At 37.2% G+C, this 26,529-nt stretch overlaps 2 protein-coding genes across 3 annotated transcripts; one reads left to right on the plus strand and one right to left on the minus strand.

Moving 5' to 3' along the window:
• Positions 1-1,559: 1,559 nt before the first annotated feature.
• LOC108680334 (type-2 ice-structuring protein) lies at positions 1,560-15,470 on the plus strand. The gene is made up of 3 exons (XM_018169135.2): positions 1,560-1,680; positions 12,685-12,861; positions 14,619-15,470. Exons 1-3 carry the CDS (start codon positions 1,560-1,562, stop codon positions 14,828-14,830), a joined length of 510 nt encoding a protein of 169 aa, XP_018024624.1. The 3' UTR covers positions 14,831-15,470.
• A 1,379-nt stretch (positions 15,471-16,849) lies between these two features.
• Positions 16,850-24,299, minus strand: LOC108680339 (calcium release-activated calcium channel protein 1). 2 transcript variants are annotated; one of them, XM_018169139.2, is made up of 4 exons: positions 24,040-24,299; positions 21,959-22,125; positions 21,349-21,596; positions 16,850-20,882 (listed from the first exon to the last, which is right to left on the minus strand). In XM_018169139.2, the coding sequence occupies exons 1-4, from the start codon at positions 24,062-24,064 to the stop codon at positions 20,552-20,554; spliced, it is 771 nt and encodes a 256-aa protein (XP_018024628.1). In that variant the 5' UTR covers positions 24,065-24,299; the 3' UTR covers positions 16,850-20,551. The 2 variants fall into 2 exon arrangements, with proteins under 2 accessions (XP_018024628.1, XP_018024629.1); XM_018169140.2 differs by lacking the exon at positions 24,040-24,299 and adding an exon at positions 23,667-23,798.
• Positions 24,300-26,529: the final 2,230 nt, after the last annotated feature.

Here is a 26,529-nt window from a genome sequence, read left to right on the forward strand (position 1 = left end):
TCGAGTGCAGCAAAAACACGCGCGCGAGATATTTCATGATTACGCAAGATATTCAAATTCTCGAGCGTCTCCGTAACTATCACAATGTCGGCGTCATCACTTGGTCTAGGCAACATGTCTGCTATTTTTTTGCTAACTTGGAAAATATCGAGAGCGAAAAGAATTTCTTGGCCCTTAAATCCGTACTGACCGAAGCGACCGTCGAATTTAATCACCTTTAGGAATGCTTTTATGCGAGATAAAAGCTTTCTCTAAGGCTCTTTCAGATCCTTAATTACATCTGGGATAACGCCCAGATCCAAAGTATTCCAGAGAGCTTTGGACGGAATCTTATTCTTCTTTAGATGTGTCTTTCATCTGTCGCAAATCAACAGAAGACTTTTGTCTTTGAACTCGTCTGGCCGCGATAATTTTGAATATTTTGATAATTTCCTACCTGTTTAGGATAACATTGTTTCAAGCAAATCTCACAAGATTCGGTGCAATGTGTGTTAATTTCATTGGAAAATTCTTCTTCTTGTGCTGAACGTTGATTGTAGGCTTCACGACGACGTCTTAACTCTTCTTCATGTTGCTCGGCAGATTGCGCGGCTCGAGCTTGAGACTGTCTTTCTCGTTGCTTCTCAAGGCGCGAATTCCGCTCTTCCGCGGACTCAACGGCCAGACTTCGTTGTTGAATTTCTCGTTGACTTTCCAGGCGCGAATTCCGACCTTCCGCGGACTCAACGGCCAGATTTCGTTGATGTCTTTCTCGTTGTTTCTCAAGGCGTAAATTCCGCTCTTCCGTGGACTCAACGGATAGATTTCGTTGTTGTCTTTCTCGTTTTTTCTCAAGGCGCAAATTCCGCTCATCAGCAGACTCAAAAGCTCGAACTTTTTGTTGACGCTCTTTTTGTTTTGATAATCTCTCAAGACGATGTTCCTCGCTTTCAATACTGGCTAGCTCCTGTCGACGTATTCTTTTAGCTTCTCTTTCTTCCTCGGTCTCAAGCGAACTATCTCTTTGGCGCCTCAAGCGAGCTTTTTCTCGTTGACGTTCTTTTTGTTGACGCGTTTTCGACATTTCTTGAAAGCTAAAAAAAATTTTGAATCACCTTAATTGGATGCGTTCTTACCACCTTCCTTCCAGACTAAATGGCTCACTTAGCACTATTAAATAATCTTAGTCAGTATCTTATTTACTTTTAAATTAGAATTTCCTTCTTTACAAAATATTCCATATATTTCCTTATTATCACTATTATCGGTTGGATTTTGGTGCTTTCTCTAATCACAATCCATTAAATCACACTTATTCTTCTCACTTCTAAGTTTCACTACAAACTTTTCACTAAATTCCGAGATGACTTTTCCGGCTAGAAATTGCTCACGGAACGGCTCAGCTGCCGTGACTCGATTCGAATGAATCGATTCCACGTCTCTCCTTTGTCTTTTCGGCGAATAATTTGGTTCTGCGATTCGTTGATTCGAGTGGCTCTGCGTTGATGGCACCCTAATTATATAGTTTATATTCTACTTTATCTAATGATTTGATTAAGTATGACTCGACGTACGTATCGATGATATTACGCAGCGTCAGAGAAGACGAAGCAACGAAATGCAAAGACGACGCAAGCGATGACGACGAAGGCGCCACCTCCGAGCCTGAGCCTTCCCCCGAGCCTACACTCCCGCCTCCACGTGAGATGACAGAGACCACTGAGTTACTTAGCTGCTTAGCTAGAGAAAGTATCTAATAAGTTACTTAGCTGCTTAGCTAGCGACAGTATCTACCAATTAAGTTACTTAGTTGCTTAACTCATCCACTAATCTACTTAGCTGCTAACACATCCATTAACCTACTTAGCTGCTAACTTCTCTGCAAACTAACTTAGCTGCTGACTCCTCCACTAAGTTATTTAGTTGCTTAGCTAGAGACAGCAGCTACTAAGTTAACTAGCTGCTTAATTCATTCACTAATCTACTTAGTTGCTAACTCATCCACTAAGCTACTTAATTGCTTACCTCCACCACTAAGTTACTTAGTTGCTGACTCCACTAAGCTACTTAGCTGCTTACCTCCTCCACTAAGTTACTTAGTTGCTGACTCTAGTGAGTCAAAGAACAAAAGTGAGTCATAGAACAAAAGCGAGTCAAAGAACAAAAGTGAGTCAAAGAACAAAAGTGAGTCAAAGAACAAAAGTGAGCCAAAGAACAAAAGTGAGTCAAAGAATGAAAGAGAGGGAAAAAACAAAAGTGAGTCAAAGAACAAAAGTAAGTCAAAGAATGAAAGTGAGTCAAAGAATGAAAGTGAGTCAAAGAATGAAAGTGAGTCAAAGAATGAAAGTGAGTCAAAGAATGAAAGCAAGTCAAAGAACGAAAGTGAGTCAAGGAATTAAAGTGAGTCAAAGAATGAAAGTGAGTCAAAGAATGAGAGTGAGTCAAAGAAGGAAAGTGAGTCAAAGAACCAAAGTGAGTCAAAGAACCAAAGTGAGTCAAAGTACAAAAATGAGTCAAAGAACAAAAGTGCAAAAGAGAATGAAATGCATCAGAGAACAAAAGTGAATCAAAGAATGAAAGTTAGTCAAATATGAAATGAGAGTGATTCAAAAACAGAACTGGGTCAGAATACATGGTGTCATGAAGAATCATTCTACTCTTAATTCAAGCCTTGAACTTGACCTAGTAATCGCGTCTCTTTCACGATTATGAGTGGTGGTAAATTGTGCAATTATATGCAAATTATGTTGTGATTACAATAAGTGGTGCAGCCAAACAAAAGAAGAGAATGTGTGAGCGGATATTATTGACCTGACTAACAATTGTTTCAGAAACTAACAACAAATGTGTACAATCAAAGTGGCCACTCAAGCCCTCTTGCAAAATATGAGGCTTTGCAAGAATTAATCCAATGTATTTGCATGAACTTAAGTTGACTTAAAATGCCCCAAAACTGTATTGGTATTTGATTTAGCGCCTGATTCTATTTTGCTCAGATGACAGGACAAAGGCCACCAAATGGATTTGAGCACGAGATGTGATGCCTTTGAAAAACATGTCATTTTGCTACTTTCTTAAGTCATGAACATGATATAACAGCATAATTAAGGATTTAAAGGTTACACACTTTGGAGGTCAAGATGGTTTGTTGGCAGAGATGGAAAGATGGATACAAACAAAGGCTGTGTTACAGAAGAATTGTACAAGTAATGTGATTGAAAATTGCACTTCGTGCAACTACAAAATTGAGCAAATAGCCAAAAATTAATTTTTATTTTCATTCTTGATATAGTTTTGATAATGAGACAGTCTTTGATATAGATGAGGCTCAACTGACATTCCATATTATTTCCCTATGTTTCATGAACAGTGTTTAGTTACAACTTGAACAACCAGTAGAGACCGTTTACTACAGTAGGGATGAACAAACTTGAGTCTTTGCAAGCCTTTTGGTATTGTATCAAAAGTGAAGTGAATAGAAAATTTTTTTAAATTCTGCTTGCCCTGTACTTCAGGTGACCATTTTATTACAAGGAAGGTTTTATAGATGACGGCAATTTAAAGTCAGTCAAAATATGAAGACTGCAATTTCAATTCCCATCAGATACCAGTGTAAGGTTGAGGTAGCTGATGAAGATCCTCCAAAGATGCTGATCATGCATGGTGGCATTCTAAACGACAATGTATCTTTGTAATTGAGGAGCGCAGTGGCTAAAAATAGTAGGAGTGCGCTGACTGCGCTCATTCCCAATAGAGCGGGACGGCTGCATGCTCCAATACAAGTGGGCTGGCAGCAGCACACTCGTCCTGCTACAATAAAATCAGTATGAGCGCATGCTCCAATACGAGTGGGCCAGCAGCAGTGGTAGCGCGCTCATCCCGCTCCTATTGTAGCAGGATGAGAGCGCGGCCGTCCCACTCCTCCCCCCCCTACTCCGCAAGTGGGTAGCACTGGAAGGCTCCGGCCATCCTGGTGGATCAAAATAACCAATCATTTACAAGAATTTGACCATGATCCAATTTAAGCATGGAAACATCTACCTTTAGGGCCACTACTAAAGCTTTCCCGACATTTCCGGATCTGCGAGATTAAGAGCAGATGAATTAGCCTACCTCCTAATTAATTGTTAACAAAAGTGCATGATCACAATTCACACCACAAGATTCCAAATGTATTAAAAATTCATCCTGTTTGAGCCGCAAAATTTCGGAAACAAGTAGGAAAATTCCAATCCTGATCTAATGTAAGGTCAAAGTGGCTGAAGAAGATCTGCGTTAAGATGCCAATATCTTCCACACTCAGGATGATGTATGTTTTCGGTGAATTTTCCCGCGCATTTTCACTTTTTTTAAGCTATTGCTGTGCACAGTTGGCGCAATGTAATGTATTTTTTTACCAGCATAGTACGGCGCACCGCGCAGGTCGTTAAAATGACAAAATAAATTCCCGTGCACCTGGCACATCTTCCTGACCATGGAATATCTTAAGCTAAACGGCCCTACTCTACAGCCTGGCTTGGCTTGTAAATGCCGGATTAATCCATGGAAAACAGCACCATCATAAGTTTAGCACAAGATTTCAAAAAATAATATGTTGAAAATTTGACTCTTCAGAACTAGAATATATTATTAACAAGTAGAAAATTTTCTGGCATTAGCCTCAATTCTTAAAAAATATATATATAAAATAATTTTAAATTTTTACCAGCAATTTTCATAAATTACATGTAAATAATAGGTTTTACCTGTCATTTCATAAAATTTGGCTCAATATTCCAAATTATAATTAATGGTTATTGGTTACTAAATATACTAAACAAATAATTTGGAACATTGTCTAAAAGTTTCCTAAAATTACAGATAAAACAGATTGACTTGCAAGGGATTTTTGAAACTTGCAGGTAAAACTAAACTGTATTTTCTTATTTTTCACTGAATAAATTGAGAAAAGATCATGAAAATTAGTGAAATTTATCTGCTTCATATTCACTAACAGGCAGTCAGGCATTTTTATCTGATTCATCATTTTAGGTGTGTGTAGCTTCTTCCTAATTTTCCACTTTACTTATCCAAAATACTACACTACAATTTGCAAAATCCTACTCTGCAATCTGCATTAGCTAGCCATTAGTATGATTAGTTTAGTTATAAACCAAAGCAATTAAAAGTACTTCAATTAAATAAACTAACCGATAGAACATCATATTTTCAGTACCGGTATGATATTATTCATTTTTATTATATATTAGAACAAAGACAGCAAATTAAAACTTGTAAGTTACAGACTTACAGCAAAATTACACTGCTAGTGCAGTAGTAGTGATAATACTACCTACTAATAGTTACTTACTATTTTCACATTCTTCGTCTAAATTAACCGATAATCCAGGATTTAACAGTAAATTTCTGAACTTTGAATGGCGAGACATTTTTATGACGTTAATTTATTTTACCCGAATAGCCGCTACTACGTTTGAAAACTCGCAATATATGGGATCTGGCTTAGAAAATTAAATGGTACAGCCTCGCAGGCGTCAGGCGACAACGCTCCACTCACGTGCTGACGTGCATTGCGTGGTAGTGGTTTAACTTCGAGTGACGACTGACGAATTGACGATTGCTTCTTCCGTGCAAGCGGAAACTTCTCGTCTTCTTAGGGGTTGAAGTCCACTTGTTTCACATTATTGGCAATACTATTTTAGTTTTTTGACTAATTAACTAATTACAACGTAGACTTATTTATAATAATCATTCTCATTTGATTAAGTTATTTTCTGCACTGCTTTCAATCGCTCGATATGAGCAAACTGTGAGCAGACGCGCTCTCTACAGGTAGATGAGACGTTTCGTTCATATTGACATCTAAGCAATTTTTCTGCCAGTTCTAATCTCCTCACTTTGACTATTGGTTTGCATATAAATTAAAAATCATATACAAAGAAAATAGGGAGTTTGACGGATTGGAATTTTTTACACAGCGTGGGAAAATCCAGAAATCGCTGCTTCATCGTGTGCGTGTTTTAATTCGAAAGAAACATAGGAAGCTCTATCTATCCCCAATATTTCCTCAGCTATTAGAAAGTATGTCTATATCGACATTTTTGTTCAATAAATATTTAACTGGGAATAAATCGCTTTGGACTATCTAATCAAATTTGCTCCTCGTCAGAATCAGGAACAGCTTGGCTCCGCTCAGCATATCTGCAAGAGAGGATTTTCTAAGCATTTACAATGGCTTCAAAGTCGATATTAAAAAGGCCCATAACAAAATGTTGGTGCAATTGTCTAAATTTGAGGCAGCTTTTTATAACATTGTTTGTCATTGAGGGACGCCAGGTGAATGGTGGCAAGGTATAACTATAGGATTTTTCCATGCAGAGAGTCAATTTACTGTTTTGTGCCCGTTGTTGCCAGCATGTAAGCAGTAGTCCACCAAAAGATAAATAGACCCACTTTATGGGTCTTTTTCAAATCAATTAGAAATTTTTTATCCATCCTTAAAAAAACTGAACTAATGGATGGTGGGTCTGGTGAGCATTGGCTAGATGATACTGGGAGTAGGTGAAATCTCAGTGGTTGAACAGGGGATGGAGCATTGGCTGAGTGATGGTGATCAGTAGATGCATTTTGAAGTAGCCGATGACGAACTTCAAGGATGAGTTCTAAATGTCTTCGCTACAGAGAAGCGGAAAAGTTTTCTTCATGTTGTAGCGACAAACATTTTCCGTTAGCAATTTTTTCAACTTTGAGTTCTACTTAAGATGAGTTTTATGTGTTTTTGATAACTTGTAATGGTCTTTGATGAGAAGATAGGCGGCAACCACTATCTGTCAAGGCAGCGGCGGTTGGTCCTACGGTTGCACTGCTACAGCCGCTGCTCTGGCTACAACGGTTAGGTTTTGCCACGTACGAACGCCCAATGTCGTCAAATTAAAACCAATAATAAGGAATTCGATAATACGCCATTTAATGAAAAAATTCCCGCGCAGAAGATTTGTATCTCATAATTAAAATAAACATGTTCCACTGGAAAAACCGTGGGGTTACGGATGATTACAGCAACTTTTGCACGCGGAATCTCGTAAATTGGCATACAATAGCAATTATGAAATTAAATGTAAACACTTAGAGCGCAGTGGATAGGATTTTTCTCATTTTTCCTCACTTCATTATACATTAAAATGGCAAAACGGGGGTTTCAACAACTTACGCGCACGACTATGAGCAGAAAAACTCAATTCAGAACAATCTATTCGAATTGATGCAACTTTTTTGACAGCCATTAGTTCTTATACTGCCGAGTACGATCATTTCACTGAGATAATATGAAGTGTGACCGGCGATGACCTATAAGAGAAACGGGCCTACGGGCAATTTTCACCCAGTTTTTGTTTTTCGTATTTGTTTCCTTCAGAAAATATTTGTCACTGACGTATTTGACCCTTAATATTTGTCACTGTCACAAATAATATTTTATTTTACCCCCTAATATATGTCACTCCCCTAACACACGCAATATGCTCGCCAAAGGCATGTGAATAACTTTGGAGTTATTGATGTTCATTGGAAGCTCAGAAAGGCTCTCGAGATAACTTTCCATGCCATTCAAAAGAAGAAATAGAACAACTTTTTGCTGAATTTTGAAAATCCTGAATAGCTTTTAGAGTCAAACAAATATTCATATTCTTCATTTTGAAACGTCTAAGGAAAGTAAAGGAGTTAAACGCCCAACCCTCCTACCAACCAACCGAGTAACCGAGGAGGCCTCGTGAACGGGTAACTGTTTAGGTTATCAATGTGATGAGGAAAGCTTGTGTACAGACCACTTCTGAATGGCATCAAAGAACCTCAGGCGGTCCTCACTCTGGCACGCTAGGCTGTACTCAAAAGGCCCTTGTTTCTGAGGTGTATGTCAGCTCTTAGTGTGTCATTGAACGGTACCAAGAATGGTTGCTCTATACACCGTTCCTTGGGTTACAATTTCTGAGATTTGATAATTAACTTAAGCTTCTTAATAAAAATTTTATTTAACAGTAAGCTTCTTGTTTAATTGGAGTCAGCCGGCATATTTACTGGTTCATTAAAGTGGGATATGAAAAAAATATTACACGAATAATGGTCAAATGATATATTACTATAAATTTAGGAACAACTGATTGCTCATGATTGACACTCAGTTATGATTGCGTTACGCTTTTCTAAATCAAAAAGGGCCGTAAAATGTCTGTTGCCTCGAGATTACCCGGAATTAATTGAGCATCATTAAAGCATGCAGAATTAAGGCCTCTGATGCCTGCTAGAAAATCGGCTTTTTCGTTATTTCCTTCTTTCATTATTGCGCAAGTCATTTATTGTTTATTTCAGCATGACGAATACTGCATGAAACTTTTAGAGTTTTACTGAGTACTCATTGAGGTTGCAGATTTGCTGTGTTCACAGAATATAGTCAAATTGAGTGCGATGTTAGCGTTAAATTTGAGTGTGTGTTTGGTAGTGGGGTTGTTGGCGACGGTGAGATCAGCGGCTGTGGAGTACAAGGAACCGCAAATTGAAGTGGACACCAGCAAGGACGTCGCAAACCTGGAAGAAATAAAGACCACGAATGTCGGGGGCTCCATGCCAGACAAGGACATGGAGGCCTCAGGAGATGGAGGCTCCATGCCAGATAAGGACATGGAGGCTTCGGGAGACGGGGGCTCCATGTCAGACAAAGATGTGTCGGAATTGAAGGTTTCTAAAAACAATAAAGAACTTCCAACTTCGTGTGATGAAAAAGGAGAATCTCCTATTACCGCCCTGGCTGACCTTGTGAAGGAACTCACGGAAGAAATTAAGGTTCTAAAAAATACTATATCAAACACTTGTGGCGTTAAAACTGAAAACAATTCAGATATAACTGAAGAAGTCGGAGAAGCAAGCAACGAAGACAAAGGCGCAAAATCTGAAGACAGCAACGACGAAGGTGAGTATATGTCTACACGGAGCGACTTGTGGTAAGATGACATGGGCAGTAAACCATTAATGGCTTACTTTATTTATTTATTATGATAGCAAGTGTGTCGTAAACGTCTACAGAAATCTCGACTGGCTGACTATTGTATATTAGACATGTACGAGTCTTAATTAATATACCAGTCACCACAGTTTTAAAATCGCCAATCAACGTTTAGTGGATTACTGCGCTTTTTGGAAGCAAATGTCACTATATTTTGTTGCACTGAAAGTTAATAAAAGTAGGAGTTTAAAACACGTTTGACATGTCTTTCGGTAGAATGTTGAATTCTTTGGTTAAGGTTTTATTACCTTTGGCTATGAATTTTCCAATTATATACGTAAACCTAATCTTTGCCCCCACAGAATTATCGCCAGTGACAAAAGATCAAGTCAATAGTCAATATAGTTACTCATAGCAGGTTTTAGTGTGAGAATACTTGTAACACTCGGTCAATTGCAATCAACATTGATCATTAAAATTCATTTAAATTGAATTCAAAGTTACTAACTGGGTTACTAGGTTTCTTACTGTTCACAGGGGCTGACGCGTTCGATTCCATGCAACGGAATCTCACCGATTGTTTCTTTTTCCCTAATTTCGATCATAAATGAATTAATTTCCGCACTGCCACGCGCCCAGTAACATCAAATTATAATCGCTAACGGCAGAGCAAATACAGACAATGACCATATCAATTAAATTATACTTGCTGGTCAAAATCGGTTGGTTTGATCGGGCAGATTAGCACAGCAAGTTTGGAGAAGTGAGATGCGCGTTCGAGACCCACAACGAGCTGTGAAAATTATGCGCGGAGTAACCAAAATTTCATTCCAATGCACTTCAACTGCAGTTCCTTTTGACTTTGCTGCAAATAAGGAACAAATTTGTTGATAAGATTCTGCTACATTAGTGCTACTAGACTTGTATATGTGAACACATAGAACATATAGAGGCATAATTACTAACACTGTGCCCTGCTCCTGGCTGTGTTATGCATCCATTAATGAATCAATCGATGTCAGTGTAATGCTGTATAGTTTCTTGAATAACAATTGGTGGATGGGAATGTGTAATAGGTGTATTGTAAATTCGGCGGTGGCTTTGTAGTAATACACCAGATTCTGAAAAGCGATGCTGAGATGTACACCAAATCTGCTGCTCGTGCTGATGTCAGTCCATTACCTTTGCTGCATTGTGTAAAGGAGGATCAGATGAATTAACTTCATACCGATGCAGGTGTTGGTGATTCTTTTACCATATGATTCACACAGAAAATTGTATGGGTAATATTGTCCAAAAAGCGAAGCACTTTTGGTACGTCACTCTATTGCGTCAGACCAAACCGGGTCAGGGTGACCCACTTAAGAACAAAAAAGGCATTGCTTTTAGGACAAGCTCACTCATTTTTCTGAATGTACTACCCATGTGATTGATAAGTGAGACCAACTAAAACAGGAAGCGCTGTAGCTCGTTGCTGTACTGCAAGCAATGCTGCCTGCCATGCTGCTGCCTAGACTTAATGCCTATCACAGCAATGATGCTGCAGTATTGATTGCTTACAGTCGAGTTTTGGCCTACATGAAGCGGCGGTGAAAAGTAAGGGCTAAGCAGCCAGCCCTTGGAATGAATGCGACGAAATTGTAACTTCATTGTCCCATGTTTTATTCATGTGGCAGCATAGATGGTGGCAATGCCACTTCTAATCTAATGGGATTCACTTCTAATGAAGGATCACTTAGCATAATAATCAATGAAAAGCACTTCTGTTGCATCCAACTTCTATACTTTTCTTCGTGATGCTATTCAAATATTCAAAAATTTGATTTGCTGCACACTGTATATATATAAGGTGAATTCCCTTTGATATAAAGATGAAAATATTGTTATTGTAATAAAAATTATTTACATGGTTGTGAAAATTATTTGCATAATTTTTGTGATAACTAAAAGAGAATACATAGATAACCGGTTTTTCCTGTATTTTTCTTATGTTGAAAAAATGCTATTTCTTATAGATTTAAGAGCGTGGTTTGAGCCGTGTTCTATATTCTGATAATTACACACGGTTGAACTAATTCAATCATGTAACAATATGTAGCCGTGGCAGTCAAGTGAGCAGCGCAAAGGACTACATAATGAGTCTCATAATGAGACTACATAATGAGCCTCATAATGAGACTACATAATGAGCCTCGATCATTATGAAACTACATAAAAGGCGTTGTGTGGGAGGAGGCGTTGCTGAAGTGCTTCCATTATCTCAAGTTCGCATAAACGCAAAATTGCGCATAAAAACAACCCACCGTTGTACAAAATTTAATAATGCAATGTTTATATACTAATAATGTTATATAACAACAGTACGCAATAATACCGTGATAACATTCTTAGTGTTAACGGAGTTAGTGAGCTTTATTAATTAAACGCATTAATTAACGCTACAGCACGTCATTCTAGAGTGATATCACGCCATCGCAAGTATTTGGTTCGTATCGCTGGTTTCGTTTGCGTATAATTTTCTGTTTTTGAGGATGTACAATTGTTCACTTGAGAACATAACTTTTAAATCCGTCTGGCTGCAATTTAACTATAAAAGTATCTACATAGCTCAATTTTGTATAAAATGTTTTCAATTGGACAATTGAATTGGACAATTCAATTGTCTATTATTTGGATCTATGTATGAAGATCATATCTGCCAACTACCTTAACTAAGTTATTTTTAGTTATTTAAGTTACCAACTACAAGCGGTAATCCAGCTCTCGATGATGCAATTTGTTAATTCATATATGAGTTGGTAATTCATAGATATTATTGATATATCATATATACCGTCCTATATTAATTTGAAGTAATTCTGTGACTAATTAATCCAACCTGTTATTAATTAGAAAATAAAGAAAGAGATATAACAAACGGATGCACATCGGTGATTTTCAGTCCGAATCGCACCGGCAGCTTGACTTGAGAAGTGTTCTGTGTTCGCTAAATGATGATAGAAATTATTGTCAACGTAACCAATGCATCAAATAGGCAATAATTTTCCGATTAATTGGTTAAAAGGAAGATTGGTTAAAAGGAAGATATGTCAATTTCGCAGATGTTAACGCATTGGACGAAAATTTAGTGTCATGACTGTTATCAATGCATGTTTGTATGTGTTATCAATGCATGTTTGTTTATCTAATTCCAGCATTTTTTCTTCTTTTTGTGACAGAATCCGGAGCGACCAAGGAAGAGCCGTCAATGGAGGATAAGGTAGATAACAAAGACGAAGAGAAGGATAAGCCTGACGAGGGGAAAGAAGACGAAGCAACGAAATGCAAAGACGACGCAAGCGATGTTGCTTAGCTAGAGACAGTGACCACTGAGTTACTTAGCTGCTTAGCTAGAGACAGCAGCTACTAAGTTACTTAGCTGCTTAGCTAGAGACAGCGACCACCTAGTTACTTAGGTGCTACATTCTCACTGAGAAAACTAATTTAGGAAGACATAAGCTGAAATAAACTCATTAGGCTCTCCTGTCGCATATCGTTGCGGCTGATAGGTTATTTACATTACGTACGGCGGTATGAAATCTTCAAAGTAAATTATCAAATGAAAACCATTGATATCACCATACCGCATTATTGTTACTTTATGATCAATTTATCCATATTTATTTCAAATTACTTCGTGAATGATAACAGTTATAATATTTTTGCGACAGCGGAGACGTGTCCAGCGCCGTTCCAGCTGCTGGCCGAGAGCTGCTACTACATCCAGACAGACCCGCGGGAGTGGAAGTCCTGGGGCGAGGCGCAGAGTTTCTGCCAGCAGCAAGCGGGCACCCTCGCCGCCCCACACCGCCCTAACCAGCTCAGAGACTACCTCAACACCTACTATTGTGAGTACCACCAGCTCAGAGACTACCTCAACACCTACTATTGTGAGTACCAGCTGCTCAGAGACTACCTCAACACCTACTACGGTAAGGACCAATATACCAGGACCACTTAAATGACCTTAGCTGAGAGTTAGAGGGGTCCACATTCAACTTACTTACTAACATAAACCATAAAAAATCAAATTCATGAAACGTTAATCCAAAACAAAGTTCTTATAAAACGCAATATTCATGGCTATGGTTATAATTTCATTAATTACAAGTTTTACTTCGCACTCGAGCAGTTCACAACAGCNAAACACCTACTACGGTAATGACCACCATACCAGGACCACTTATATGGCCTTAACTGGGAGTTAGAGTGGTCCACATTCAACTAACAGAAACCATTTAAAATAAAATTCATGAAACGTTAATTAAAAATCTCGTTCTTATTAAATGCAATATACATGACTATGGATATAATTTCATTATATTACAGGTTATTCTCAAAATTCGAGCATTTCACAACGGCATTTCTTTCGCGTGTGATCAAGCAGCATAGAATCACCAAACATTTGTTCGTTCGTGAATTAGAAGGATGACTTGAAACTCACTCAGCAAAATGATTGGGTCATGTTGTCCAAAAATTACACTTTTTCTTACCTACAGCACCAACAGAAAAAAATTTAACACTGATCCTTTTGCTGGGCCAAACTGGGTTAGCATGACCCACACAGAGAAAAAAATGCATCGCTATTTGGAAAAGGTTTCGCTCATTTCTGTGAATGCTGTTGGTTGTTGCGTACAATAAGATACAAAGGCTCCTTGATACGACGATAAGTTAAGACTTAACATTAACTGCTGGCCGTCAGAGGCCCCATGCCGAGTCCATGCATATGACTCATCAACTTGATAACAGCTATACAACTCGGTAGGGTACGTTGCAGCACCAGAAAGTTTTACCGGTATCCATCCGGTCATTTTTTTTTAATTTCGAATTTGTTCGGGAGGAGGGGGGATTTTCCAAAATTTTCCCAAAAAATTTCAAATTTTTTCCCCTCCGCCCCCCCCCCTTTTTGCAAAATACAATCCAAACTATAATAAAAAGAACTCGGTAGGGTACGTTGCAGCACCGGAAAGTTTTACCGGTAGTACAAAATTCCTCGAATTAAGGGCATAAATCATTTACTTTTAATTCTGACGTTTCCCTGTTTAATTATAGAACCAAGTAAATTTTCGTCAGCTGTTTTATTTCTACATAATATTTAAGAAATGTCTACCAATCAGTTGAATCATGTTAATTAGTTTTGTTGAAGACCAGACTATTAATTTTACTACTACTTATTTTTATTATTATTATTAGTTTTGCAAAATCTTTAATTTACGAGAAAATGAATATTATTTATGCAAAACACGCACAAAAAAGGGCTGATGGAAACTTTATCATTGAACTACAAAACCGAACTATAAGTCTAATTTGTATAATTTTAAAACTAATAAGAGAATTAAGAACTGAAACTCACTCTTTTTTTGATAACAAAACTTTGATTAAATATCAGCATCGGCCTAAAGAAGCAATATTCAATTTAAATGTATTAAGGGCCAAAAACAAATGCACAGTAGTGATGGGAAACATAAAATGAAAAAATTGTATATTTTCTCATGAGAATTACACTTATTTTTATACAATAATAAGTGCTGCTTCTTTCCCTCTTGTCGTAATTGTTTTTTTTTTTATTGTCGAAATATTAACATTTTCGTGTGTGTGCCCGCAGCCAACGTATTTTGGGTGGGCGGCCGCAAGGACAGAGGTCAATGGGTATGGCTCAACGGCAACGGCTTGTCTGACGACGACTGGAAGACGGGCAAGCCGGACAGACATCCTTCCAAAATGTGCCTGCAACTCGACGCTTCGAGCAGCTACAAAGGCGTCAACCACTTCTGTGGCGAGAAGTTCTCTTTCATTTGTGAACATAGACAAGGATAAAGACGAGGACTGTGCATGTAAAGAATACCGGCCACAGGCAAATACTTTCGAGCAAAATAACAGACAAGCATATTGAAAACACCTTTGTTTTGTATGCCATTCTTTAGAGATTAAAAGGTTAAATTGGAAACTACAGTGTAAAAGAATTAACTCTTACGTGGTTAATTAAAAGGAAAACGAAATAATGGAAATTGCAGGAGAAATGATGTTTTATGCTGATGAATGGTAACTTGAAAATTTGTATTTTTTAAAAAGAACCCGTGTAATTCGCAATTCTCGGGATCTGGGAAATCATCGCCTGATGACACTTTGTCACGACATAAGCAAACTATTAATATTTTTGTTAAGTTGCAGTAAGCAATTCGTTCTTCGTTGAATCACTTTAAGTACGTAGTGCCGATGACACAATCTCTCAGAACTGATGCTCAATTTTCTCGTCGACTACTAAACGGACTAAAGTCGAAAATATTTGATTTATAAATATTTATCCTGTTCTTAATAATCCTACTTGTAATTACAATTATTTATAAATTTTTAACTAAAATTTTATCTTACAAAGACTGCTTTGAAATAGAACCCGATCTTCTAGTTGATTCGAAAGCATTTTAAATATTTATTAATACGGCGCATCATTGTTTGCTTTTTTATATTATTTACAAATAAATTATATTAATGTGGTTCTCTACTTCTACCTATAACTGTCGTATGAATTAAATATACTGCCTTGAATGATTTCCGGAATCCGGTGATACGGAACTACATAGCACGAACGCGGAACGCATCCAGGGTTTATGCCGTGCGGTAGGAACATAAATGAAACAAATGATAAACGTTTTGTCTTTAATGAATAAATCAACTCTCGAGATAAATACAGGCGACTTGCATAGGAAAGCATGGCGAAGAGAATCATTAAATCTTTCGCGACGCTTTAAAAGTTACTAGATTTCAAATGGGAATTTTTATTTCTGGCTGGAGTTACTTAGCTAAAAATTGAGTTTAAAGTCTCGTGATTTAATCATTGATATGCTCGTCCGGCAAGTTCAACTCTTGCCGAAGTTTTTTGGCACTTATCAGGATTACTATAGAATTATATTCGCTCACAGACATAATATACGGAATAACTACACGATTCAATTAGTATCCAATTACATTTTCCATTGCTGAAAATTTAGACTATATTTAGCGGTGAAAATAATGCTTTCCAACTCAAACTTTCAAGTTTCTCGAATAAGTGAACACGTTTGGAAGCATAACCATCGATTTGGCATTTAATTACTTGAAAAAAAGCTTACAATTTTAAAGGAATATTTACAATACGTATTGCCGAAAGACGCTTATTGTCTTTATTGCCCTATTAAACGCTTACCTAGTGCGAAGATCAGCAATGGAAAATCAAACTGAACTTCACATGGCGCTAAGCGGTGGATAAATTCCATTGTAGGCGAGAGGTTAAATGCGTATAAAAGTCGCCATACAAACTAAAATTTTTAGAAAGGAAATGGAACAACAAGAGCTTTAGCAGTTCATGAAGGTCAGGGGCCGGATTATCAAAACTTCGTAACTCTTTGTACTTACGACAAAAAAGTTCTGTGGTAGGTAAATACACCCTAATTTTGGCAATATCAAAACGTTCGTTCGCAAGTCTTAGCTAAAAGCCTAAATTTTTTTCCCGCGCAAATGTTTTTATAATACCACCGCTAGTATTACGTTGTCATAGCAACGCCACTCGTAAGTCGATTTTGCGTACTTACGAAGTTTTGATAATACGGCCCCAGGCTCACAAACAGCCCCACTTTACGACGTGAGAACGTCCTAATTACACGGGCTCGGGCCAAATAACAGATGATCGCAAGTTTCATATTAAAATGTGGTTCTCTACTTCTACCTATAACTGTCGTATGAACTCAATGTAATGCCGTAAATGATTTATGGTATCTGGTGATACAGAATTATATAGAACGAACGCGGAACGCATCCAGTGAATATGCAGTAAGGTAGGAATATGAATGAAACAAATAATAAACGTTTTGTCTTTAATAAATAAATCAACTCACGAGATAAATACAGACGACTTGCATAGGAAGGCATGACGAAGAGAATCAATAAATCTTTCGCGACGCATTAAAGTTACTAGATTTCAAATGTGTATTTTCATTTCTGGCTGGAGTTAGTTAGCTAAAAATTGAGTTTAAAGTCTCGTGATTTAATCACTGATATGCTCGTCCGGCAAGTTCAACTCTTGCCAGAGTTTTTGACACTTATCAGGATTACTATAGAAATATATTCGCTCACAGACATAATATGCGGAATAACTTCACGATTCAATTAGTATCCAATTACATTTTCCATTGCTGAAAATTTAGACTATATTTAGTGGTGAAAAGAATACTTTCCAAATCAAACTTTTAGGTTTCTCGAATAAGTGAACACATTTGGAAGCATAATTATCGATTTGGCATTCCATCGCTGGAGAAATAACTTACGCTATTAATGGAATATTTACAATACATATTGCCGAAAGGCGCTTATTGCCTTACTAAAAGCATATCTAATGCGAAGTTCAGCCACGGAATATTCAGCTAAATTTCACACGGCGCTAAGCGATGGATGAATTTAATTGTAGGCGAGAGGTTAGAGGTCTTAAAAAGTCGCTATGCAAATGAAAATTTGTAGAAAGGAAATGGAACAAAGACAGCTTTAGGAGTTAATACAGGTCAGGCTCATTAACAGACGCACATTATGACGTGAGAACGTCCTAGTTACATGGGCTCGGGCCAAATAACAGATGATCGCAAGTTTCATATTACCGATGGACGACAAGCTAAATTCACTACACTGACACGCGGACATCGTTAGGGCAAGTGTCCGTAGCTGGCGGACATCGTTAGTACAAGTGTCCGTAGCTGGCGGACATCGTTAGTGCAAGTGTCCGTAGCTGGCGGACATCGTTAGTACAAGTGTCCGTAGCTGGCGGACATCGTTAGTACAAGTGTCCGTAGCTGGCGGACATCGTTAGTACAAGGACTCAATTAATCAACACAAACGTCTGGGAAATCGGTAGATACAAACTGAAGACATCAACTTCCAGCAAGGAAGGCAATCGTTACGTCAAATTATATAAATATAAATCCGTATAAAATGATCATATTAGTTCCGATATTAGTTCATACAATGATCACATTAGTTCCGATATATATTAAATATATAAGCACTCAACTCGCCTAAAAAATGTGCGTTATTATTTTTACTCGATAACCTCATACCCACCTTAAAATTTACATTCACAGTATCACGAATTACGCAAAATTTAAGAAGCATGTTTAGGTTTAGGATATTGACAGGAAATGAAAACCGTAGAATGAATCCATTCATACCCGATAAGCTTAGTCGTAGCTACAACTAAGACTAGTCCGTGATAGTATTACCACTCGATGGAAAACAATTTGTAGAAAGTATAATACTAAGTGTACAAATTTACAGATTTCAAATACTTACAAATATTTCACAATACCATTTCAGAAGACAATTAAGAAACATACAAATGTATTTTATCGATGCAATATTATTTTAAGTAATGGACGACGTATTCAGAATCAATACCTACTTATCGATATAAATCAGTTCTGTATTTGATCGTACAAATGTATATATACTCCTATAATCACTAGTCGGGATTGAAATACGCCAATATAATTTCATTCTATACAGATAATTATAATATAAAATTATCAGTCAATAACTGACGCATTCTTACTATTATAAAAATCGAAGACACTACATTGATATTGGCTTATTTATTTATTAGCAAGATTAACAAAGTTCCCTTACATTAATGCATAGATTTTAACATCAAAATGCAATCTGCAAGCCATGAGTCGCGGCCAAGGGAAAAATTAAGGCTAATCACCTATGCCCCGCAGACCAATGAGCGTTTAATATGAAAACAAGCATGCAAAAGCACGCGCTTATTGGGACCATATAATTAGGATCAAATAATGTTGTGTTACTCCTGAGAAGAATATGGCATATGAATAAATTTTTCGATGGAACCATAATCAGAAATTATATGGATTTTTACAACACATGGGGAAAGCAGAGCATAAATTGTAAAAATGACAGCTACGTTAACATGAACATCGGACGTAAAAGTAAAAGGATACGTAGAGCACATTGCATGACACGTACAATAGGTATATATCTCAACAGCGTACCATAAACCCAACCACGTCAATAAAGTAACAAAATTTACCATGCATAACAAGAAAGGACCACACAAAATATTGACTAATTGATCAGAGTATAGGCAGTTTACTGCGTGTGAGATGATAAATTGAAAACACTGCCGCGACTAGAAGCTTTGTTTAGGTTGTACATTTTCTCTTCTGAAATCATTTTCTATTTCTTTCTGGTTGCCCCAAGACGTCATTGGAAATTATGTAAATATTGTTGACCAAATGCTTAAGCTATAAAGGAACTCAGCAGATACAGGCGGATCTTGGTATTTGACCAGTTCTATGTTGTTCAAAATGACGTTTTGGTCAATGTTATTGTAAATATAATTGGAACACAATCAGGCCTAACAGAAACGTGCGCTGCTATGTCGCTGTGATGAAATATTGCAATGGTTGTCTTGCCTAAATGCTACCTAATGTTAAGGTTTGTAATAAATTATACAACGATCATAACGTTTAAAGTAAGATAAAAGAAATCAATAGTTTCAACCACACTCTGATGAGCATCATTAAAACCTCCTGCCTCATACTTAACGGAGGCAATCCCTAGTTGGTTGCTAAGATTTTTAAAGATTTTCATTCAAATGGGCCTAAGGTTTCAAAATAAAAATTTTAATGGACGACGGCGCCAAGCTTGAGCATCTCAACTAATAACTTGATATTCCACGCATGCCGTATACCAGATACGAGTTCAGCAATCAGAATCTAGATATTTAAATGATGAAGAATAATAATGACTTGCTTTAAAGTCAGTAGACATAACTGATACGTAGATATATTTACATGCTCGTACCACCAAGTTACTTGCATAGGTAGGTATCCATATCATGCTTCTCAATCACCTTAATTTATTTGGAATATTACCTACCTTAATATTAGATCATGACGGATATTAGATCATGACGGATATTAGATATTTCATATTACTTTTAATGAAAAAAATGGCAACGTTCATAATGCAGTAGAAGTAAGAAACTTAAATAAATTAGTCTTCTCACTATATACATAACAAGTGTCTTCCAAGCCAACAATCTGAACAAAAATGAATGGCCAACAATAGAAAATTAATTTATAAAAAAACCCATACCATAAAAAAATGTCTCACTGGGCACATTTGATTCACAACCAGAATAATTTATTTTATTGAAGTTTAAAATATTGTTTCTACTACTAGAAAAAAATTTTGCATCTAAACTTCTGCCTACAATTCTGAGCAGTATTGGATCAGACATATCTTCAACAATTAGATAATTTTTTTTGCTAACATTGGCGATATTTTTCCCTGGATGGCGAAATTTAATTCAGTGAGGATCTTGTCACTTGTTTATTCTATTTCCAGCTAACTTAATTTAGCTTTATTACTTAAATTATGGCTGCGTTATGTCAGTCACCAATCTCTTCAACTAAAATCTTAGCCATGCCAGGCCCGTGGTTGCCACAAGAGTAAGAATCTTGTGAGAAAAATCTTTATAATAATTCATGAATGCCTTCAGACAATATGCATGCCGTTCACGACTCGAGTCTCACCACCATCATCTGTCTGCATACTTGCAACAGAATGCTCTTCACCTTCAGTAAACCCATGACTGGACTGAGAGAGCATGTGATCGAACAAATTAAGGCGGCTGTTGATCACACGCTGGTAGAACTTGTAGATCACTACCAGGAAGAGCAGGATTATAGGTACCAAGACACAGGTCGCGACGTACGCAGACACTCGCGATACCGGGTAGAACTGAACCCACACGATCAGGCCGATCTCCATCAGGAACAGCATGATGCCGAACACAGTAGAGCACATCCACGCCAACTCAATGTATCTGTTATAAAATTTAAATATATTATTGATTTATGAATACATTATTGTGACGTCTGGTAGAAAACTTTGGGGGTATGTCACGTACGAGGGCACATGAGCAACAAATAAGACATGAAAAAGGATATGATTGAATAAAATCAGCTTTGTACAACATGGAAATGATCTGCAAAAATTGAAACTAAGCAAGAGAAATGATACTTCAACTGCTTTTAAATGTCATTAAAACAAGAATGTTGTCATTTTAAGGATTTTAAATCTTCTTAATTTTCACGTTTGACTAATGACTTATTTACTTTAAAAATGAAATAGTCATATCATCTTAGCTAAACTGTTATTCATAAACTTTCTGGAAAAAACTATTAAAATCTTGACTACTTCTTACAATCAAAATTTTAGCGTCTAAGATCAGCATCTTTCTCATCAGAAGGCGATCATCATAATTTAATCCTTAAAAGTAGTGTAATTACTTCCTCATATGAAGATGAGGCTGATAAAGGCCTTCCTTGTTTTTCTCTGGTGCATATTGTGGCAAGAGGGGCCCAGTTGCAGTGTTGTCCAGAGTGTGGCCCGCTGCCACCTCTACGTGAGGCAGCAGGCACGTGGAGATCATCAAAGCAAGAAGATGAACAGATACCAGCACCACAGTGCATACACTAAATGCTATCAGCAGGCCAGGTGGTAGGCCATTTTTCAGGTCCATCTCAACCATTGCTACCTGAAGGGAATCATATGTTAACTTTACTTGATACTGGAAATTATACTGTTGCTGGTGCAATGGGATGGTAATGTTAGGTTCTTCATATAAAATTATAAACTATAAAATAAATGAAACATTGAATAACAGATTTGGTTTGCGATTAAATGTATACTAAAATAACCACCCTGTCTACAATAATACCAGGTACAGTATTTTCAGATACAATGTTCACAAGAATATTTGATCGTTATTTATCAACACAATTTATATACAATTTCACTATATTCAAAGCACAAATAATCTTATTGAATTATGTCTAGTTAAACATACTTTGAAGTCAGAAACATTAAAAAAGATTTATTCAGCAACATTCACACTACCATTGCAAATCCTGATAGCAGTGCAGATGTTCGTGATGAGGCCTTGAGTTTGGATCTTGCCAGTAGAAGAGTAGTCTTCTCATAATGATCCTGAGGGCTGAGGTAAACACCAGCAGCATCCCCAGCTGCGCCATAAGGAGAGGCCATCATAGCTTCCTTCTCACTAGCTGCTCACGGAGATAATTATCAATTGCAGGAAAAATATTTATTAAAGAGATAAAATAAATTCTCAATGCAAAATAAACAAAAATATACATCTGTGAGAAATTCTAAATTTCTTAACAGCTCAATTCTAATTTCTCACCAATAATTTCTAAATCCATGCCCAACCAAGTCTTCTAAATTTCTAACCAAAATTCTAAATTTCTCATCAATAATTTTTGAAATTTCACCTCTAAATATTCTTCCATGATACTACTGGGAATATGAAATAATTTAGTTCTAGCACGCAATGCAGTTCAGAGCAGTGGCTGGTTCAATCAGACTTATGTTATGAGCTTCCATATAGATTTTCTCTAAATTTCCAAATTAATCAAAAAGAAAGTAAATACACTGGGCACCAAAAACCTCAGGTTAGTTGCTGCATCATAGTGAATCTATATCATGACAATAGACATGGTAAATTTGTCTTGAGAGACATGATTGGCATGCAATTTAATCTTGACTAGTTTTTTCTTATTTTCTGCAGTATTAACTTCCTGAAGACACATACAACTTCATTTTCTTATCTTTCTGTGTCATTATAAGTTTTAACCATGTAACGTCATGCCCTGTAACCATGTAACACAGTAACGTCATGCCCTGTAACCATAGTGACAAACCAGAGAATTTCTAGTATCAGTTCATTTATAATTTCCTTATTTACTCAAAATTTAAACCAACATCTCATGTATGATAATGCTGGTATGATGGTATCCATGATAATTTACTGGTCCACTTATCATGACTTATGGGACTCAAAAATGAACTTGAGGGAGAGTCTAAAAACTCTCTACTTTGCCTGTTTGCCACTATGCCTGTAACCGGTTAACATCATGCCCTGTAAGTGGCTGTAACCATGTAACGTCATGCCTGGCCCCTGAGCCAACTTGAACGGCTGAACCCTTAATACTTCATGCCAGGCTGCCTTAAGTGCAGGCTGCAGCTGTAATGCATTGGCCCTATTGGCTATTCTTTCTACCTGGACTGGGAAGTGGGAACAATACTATCATTATTTTTCAAAAAACAATTAAATTTGGTTTTTGATAAATAGCAGATTGATAAAATAGTAAAGTAGCACAAATACAAACAATGAGCAGATTCCAACTTTCCAAGATTTTAATCAACAGTTATCCCTTGCCTTTCTTTCTCAGTTATTCTTTCAAGATATTTTTTCTCCTCTTTACCTTTTAATCGGTATTCTTTAGGGCTTAGGTGACTCCTGTAATTTTGTATTAAAGTGTTATATATTGATTATGCATAATAATTCTATGATAGAAAAATCAATAATGTATATACAAGACTAAATTTATATTGTTATTAACAGAAATTCTCAGAATAAAACATCCTCACTAAATTTCTTTGTTTAACCATTCAAATTAAGCAATCATCAAACAAAATTTATTTTAATTTTATAACTTAATTTGAAAAAAACTACCTAGTCAATTTATTTATGTGCAAATTCTACAAAATTAAAGTATTACAATAACATACTTAAGTTATAACTTACATAGACTGCTACTGAGTACAGACAATTGCAAGAGATTTGAGATGAGTACAGCAACCACTAGCTACCTAGGAACCTAGCTAGCTATTGCTTAGTAGGCTACGTTGGTAAAAAATAAATCCTGGTAACACTTTATAGAAAAAAATTATGCATTTGAACTTTGAAGAGATTTTAATGCAATTCTGTTGCAAAATTCAATATATACAAAGCAAATTTCAGCTCTTCCTCTTACAAAAATGAAACTTTCCTCAACTAAGTGCGCATATTTGCAAGACGGGTCTCATTTATTTCGCAAGCAAACTTGCACAACCTCAGTCATCTAAACATTGGTCATCGCATGCAACGGAGTACGCAATGTCGGAAAAGTGATGCTTACCCATTTCCGTGCGAAGCAGGCCCATATTTGATGCTACCACACCGAACTGGATAGTTAAAAAACGAATATAACTGAGTTAACACTGGTGAAGCTTCAATATGTTATATTACATTACTGTCTTTTAAAAATAATAATGAAAGAGTGCGAAACGTAATTAAACTAGCATGTCCTTTGAACTGAACAATGAAATTGGGACAACAATTGTTTAACTAAAGTTACTTATCAAGTTGTGCTCGCAAGTAACGTTCCTGACATCTGGTGGCGGTATGGAAGGCGATGATTCAATTCATGTCACATGTTTATCGTGTAGCGCACAATGCTCAGTACGCCACGCGTCATTACTATTGTGATCGCGTCGTCTCCAAGCAGCTGTCTAGCGTGTATAAATCTGTAAACGGAAATTCCGTTCTCGGATCACATTGTCAGTAATTTGAAGAAAAACATATATACGACCAAATAATTGGTACTACAATGTACAGCCGCATTCCCGCACATATACTTTTGCCGGTGTAATAGCTTTCACCCCTCACATGATCGCAATATTCTGGACACAATGAGGGTTTTTAACGAAAAAAATGAACTGAATATTAATATTTACAGAATTATTTATTTAGATGCCATCTAACAACTGACAAAACCGTGTGAGGTCATTTGAGATCACAATGACCTCAATGAAATGCATTATACCAGTACCATCGCTCAACACTTGTTATACCCATATTATATACCAGTACCATCGCCCATGATTCTTCAGTCATCAACGAGTGGGCTCGTTACCACTGCAAGTGTCTGACCAAAAATTTATTATCAATTAATGAAAAATAATCACCTGCTGTTTTTTTTTTTCATTCATATCATAAATCGTCCATTTTTAGTTTAAAGGAAATACTAACTCCACTGTTACGTATTTACGTATTGATCAAATTAGAGTAGAACTACTATGCTGTCAACAGTAGGTCATGTAAGGCCAGCAAGCCTTTATACTTCAGTGTATACCAGATTCCACCAAATACAGTTCCCCAAACCTATAGTCTCGTCTCTGCCCATCTTCCTCCTTAGCTAGCTTGGACTTAGAAGTCATACGACTAGCAAACGTAACACGTACAAAGGTTAGCACTCATACATTGTTTTTCAGACATCGATACCCGTATCATCCAAGATACAATGCAGTTGTTATACACGGCTCATTGGATCCGTATCGTTGGATCCGATGACAGCGTTGGCGCTCCAAGTATGAACGCGTTCAAGAACAGACTAGATAAAGCTATGGAAAAATATATGTTCTGATTTGAAATGCCTAGCACGATATCGAACCCGGTGGAAGTCGAGTAGCTATTTCAAACTTTCGTCAGTCATGAAAAATACGGTCAAATGACACGATTTCGATCTTATGTGAACAAGGCACGAAAAGAAAAAAAAAAGAATCGGCGACAGGCCACATCAGGCCTACACTGCAGCGCCGAGATCACTATGTTATGTTATGTAAATAATTAATACCATGCGATGCAATACTACAAGCGTAACTGCTTCAGGTGCTGCATGATGAACTCGAACGTGGAGGATTCCATGCTTAAAACAACGTCGCATCAAGTACCCATTTTCAAATTGAATGGCTAAATATCTCGAAACAAACATGTCGGCCTCCGGAGATGACATAGGAGTCTTCTTTTCTATCCTAACCCAGGCAGAAATCGCCGTGGTCGGGAAGCCAGATGCGGGTGATCATTCTTTCCCCAACGGTTGCACCAGTGCAGCCTCAAAGTAATAAAGGACCAGGCATGTCCAAACGATCGAAACAATCGCTCCTGCTTGCAAGAAACGTCCAACGCCCATGCTGTGCCGGACCGAGTCTGAGCAAACGGCAGTTATGTGACATAAGTTCGACATTGACGGATGACGGTCTGTTTACGAAGGTATTTGTGCTAAACGACCTAGGTTCGTGCTGGTAAAGCAAAACAAGTTCTCAATGTTTTTGTAGTTTGTGATCGGCTCTCCACCGATGAAGAACTCTTGCTTTGGAAGAAAACCCTACAAACTTTTATAGAGAATTATTCTGTATTTGCAGCTCCCTGTAGGTCTATTGCCTTACACAAGACTTCCGACCAACTCTCTTGCTTGGCCATCGAACGACGTGACGACGCACCCCTTTTCACTACATAGACACTTTAGGAATAAATTTGTAAAATGAAGTTCCATAGCAGGTAACCACGCAAGAGTTTCTCAAGTCGAAACAGATCTTGACTAAATTAACGACAAAGTCATTTACTGATTTTACGTCCGAAAAAGTGCTGTCAGAATTTTTTTCTGCTTCGATTTTGATAAGCGCGCTTAGTGCTACTTTTTTTATAAGTTTTCTGCGCACGAGTTTGTAAAATTAAAATATATCTTGACTCAATTTACAACAAACATATTCATTCACACTACGTTCCTGCAAGCGTTAACCATTTTTTTGCCCGCTACGTTTTTAATTAGCATGCTAAACGCCAAGTT

The sequence above is a fragment of the Hyalella azteca genome, unplaced genomic scaffold (genome assembly GCF_000764305.2).
Source record: "Hyalella azteca isolate HAZT.00-mixed unplaced genomic scaffold, Hazt_2.0.2 contig11774, whole genome shotgun sequence".
Classification (NCBI taxonomy): Eukaryota; Metazoa; Arthropoda; class Malacostraca; order Amphipoda; family Hyalellidae; genus Hyalella; species Hyalella azteca.

Bases quoted from the DNA above. Each gene is read 5' to 3' on its own strand.
- LOC108680334 (XM_018169135.2), top strand. From the start codon at position 1,560: ATGATATTACGCAGCGTCAGAGAAGACGAAGCAACGAAATGCAAAGAC. The intron at 1,681-12,684 runs GTGAGATGACAG...TTTTTGCGACAG, and splicing joins GCCTACACTCCCGCCTCCAC to CGGAGACGTGTCCAGCGCCG. The intron at 12,862-14,618 runs GTGAGTACCACC...GTGTGCCCGCAG, and splicing joins CTACCTCAACACCTACTATT to CCAACGTATTTTGGGTGGGC.
- LOC108680339 (XM_018169139.2), bottom strand. From the start codon at position 24,064: ATGGGCCTGCTTCGCACGGAAATGG. The intron at 21,597-21,958 runs GTAGTGTGAATG...GATTCCCTTCAG, and splicing joins TGCTATCAGGATTTGCAATG to GTAGCAATGGTTGAGATGGA. The intron at 20,883-21,348 runs GTAATTACACTA...ATTTTATAACAG, and splicing joins CCTCATCTTCATATGAGGAA to ATACATTGAGTTGGCGTGGA.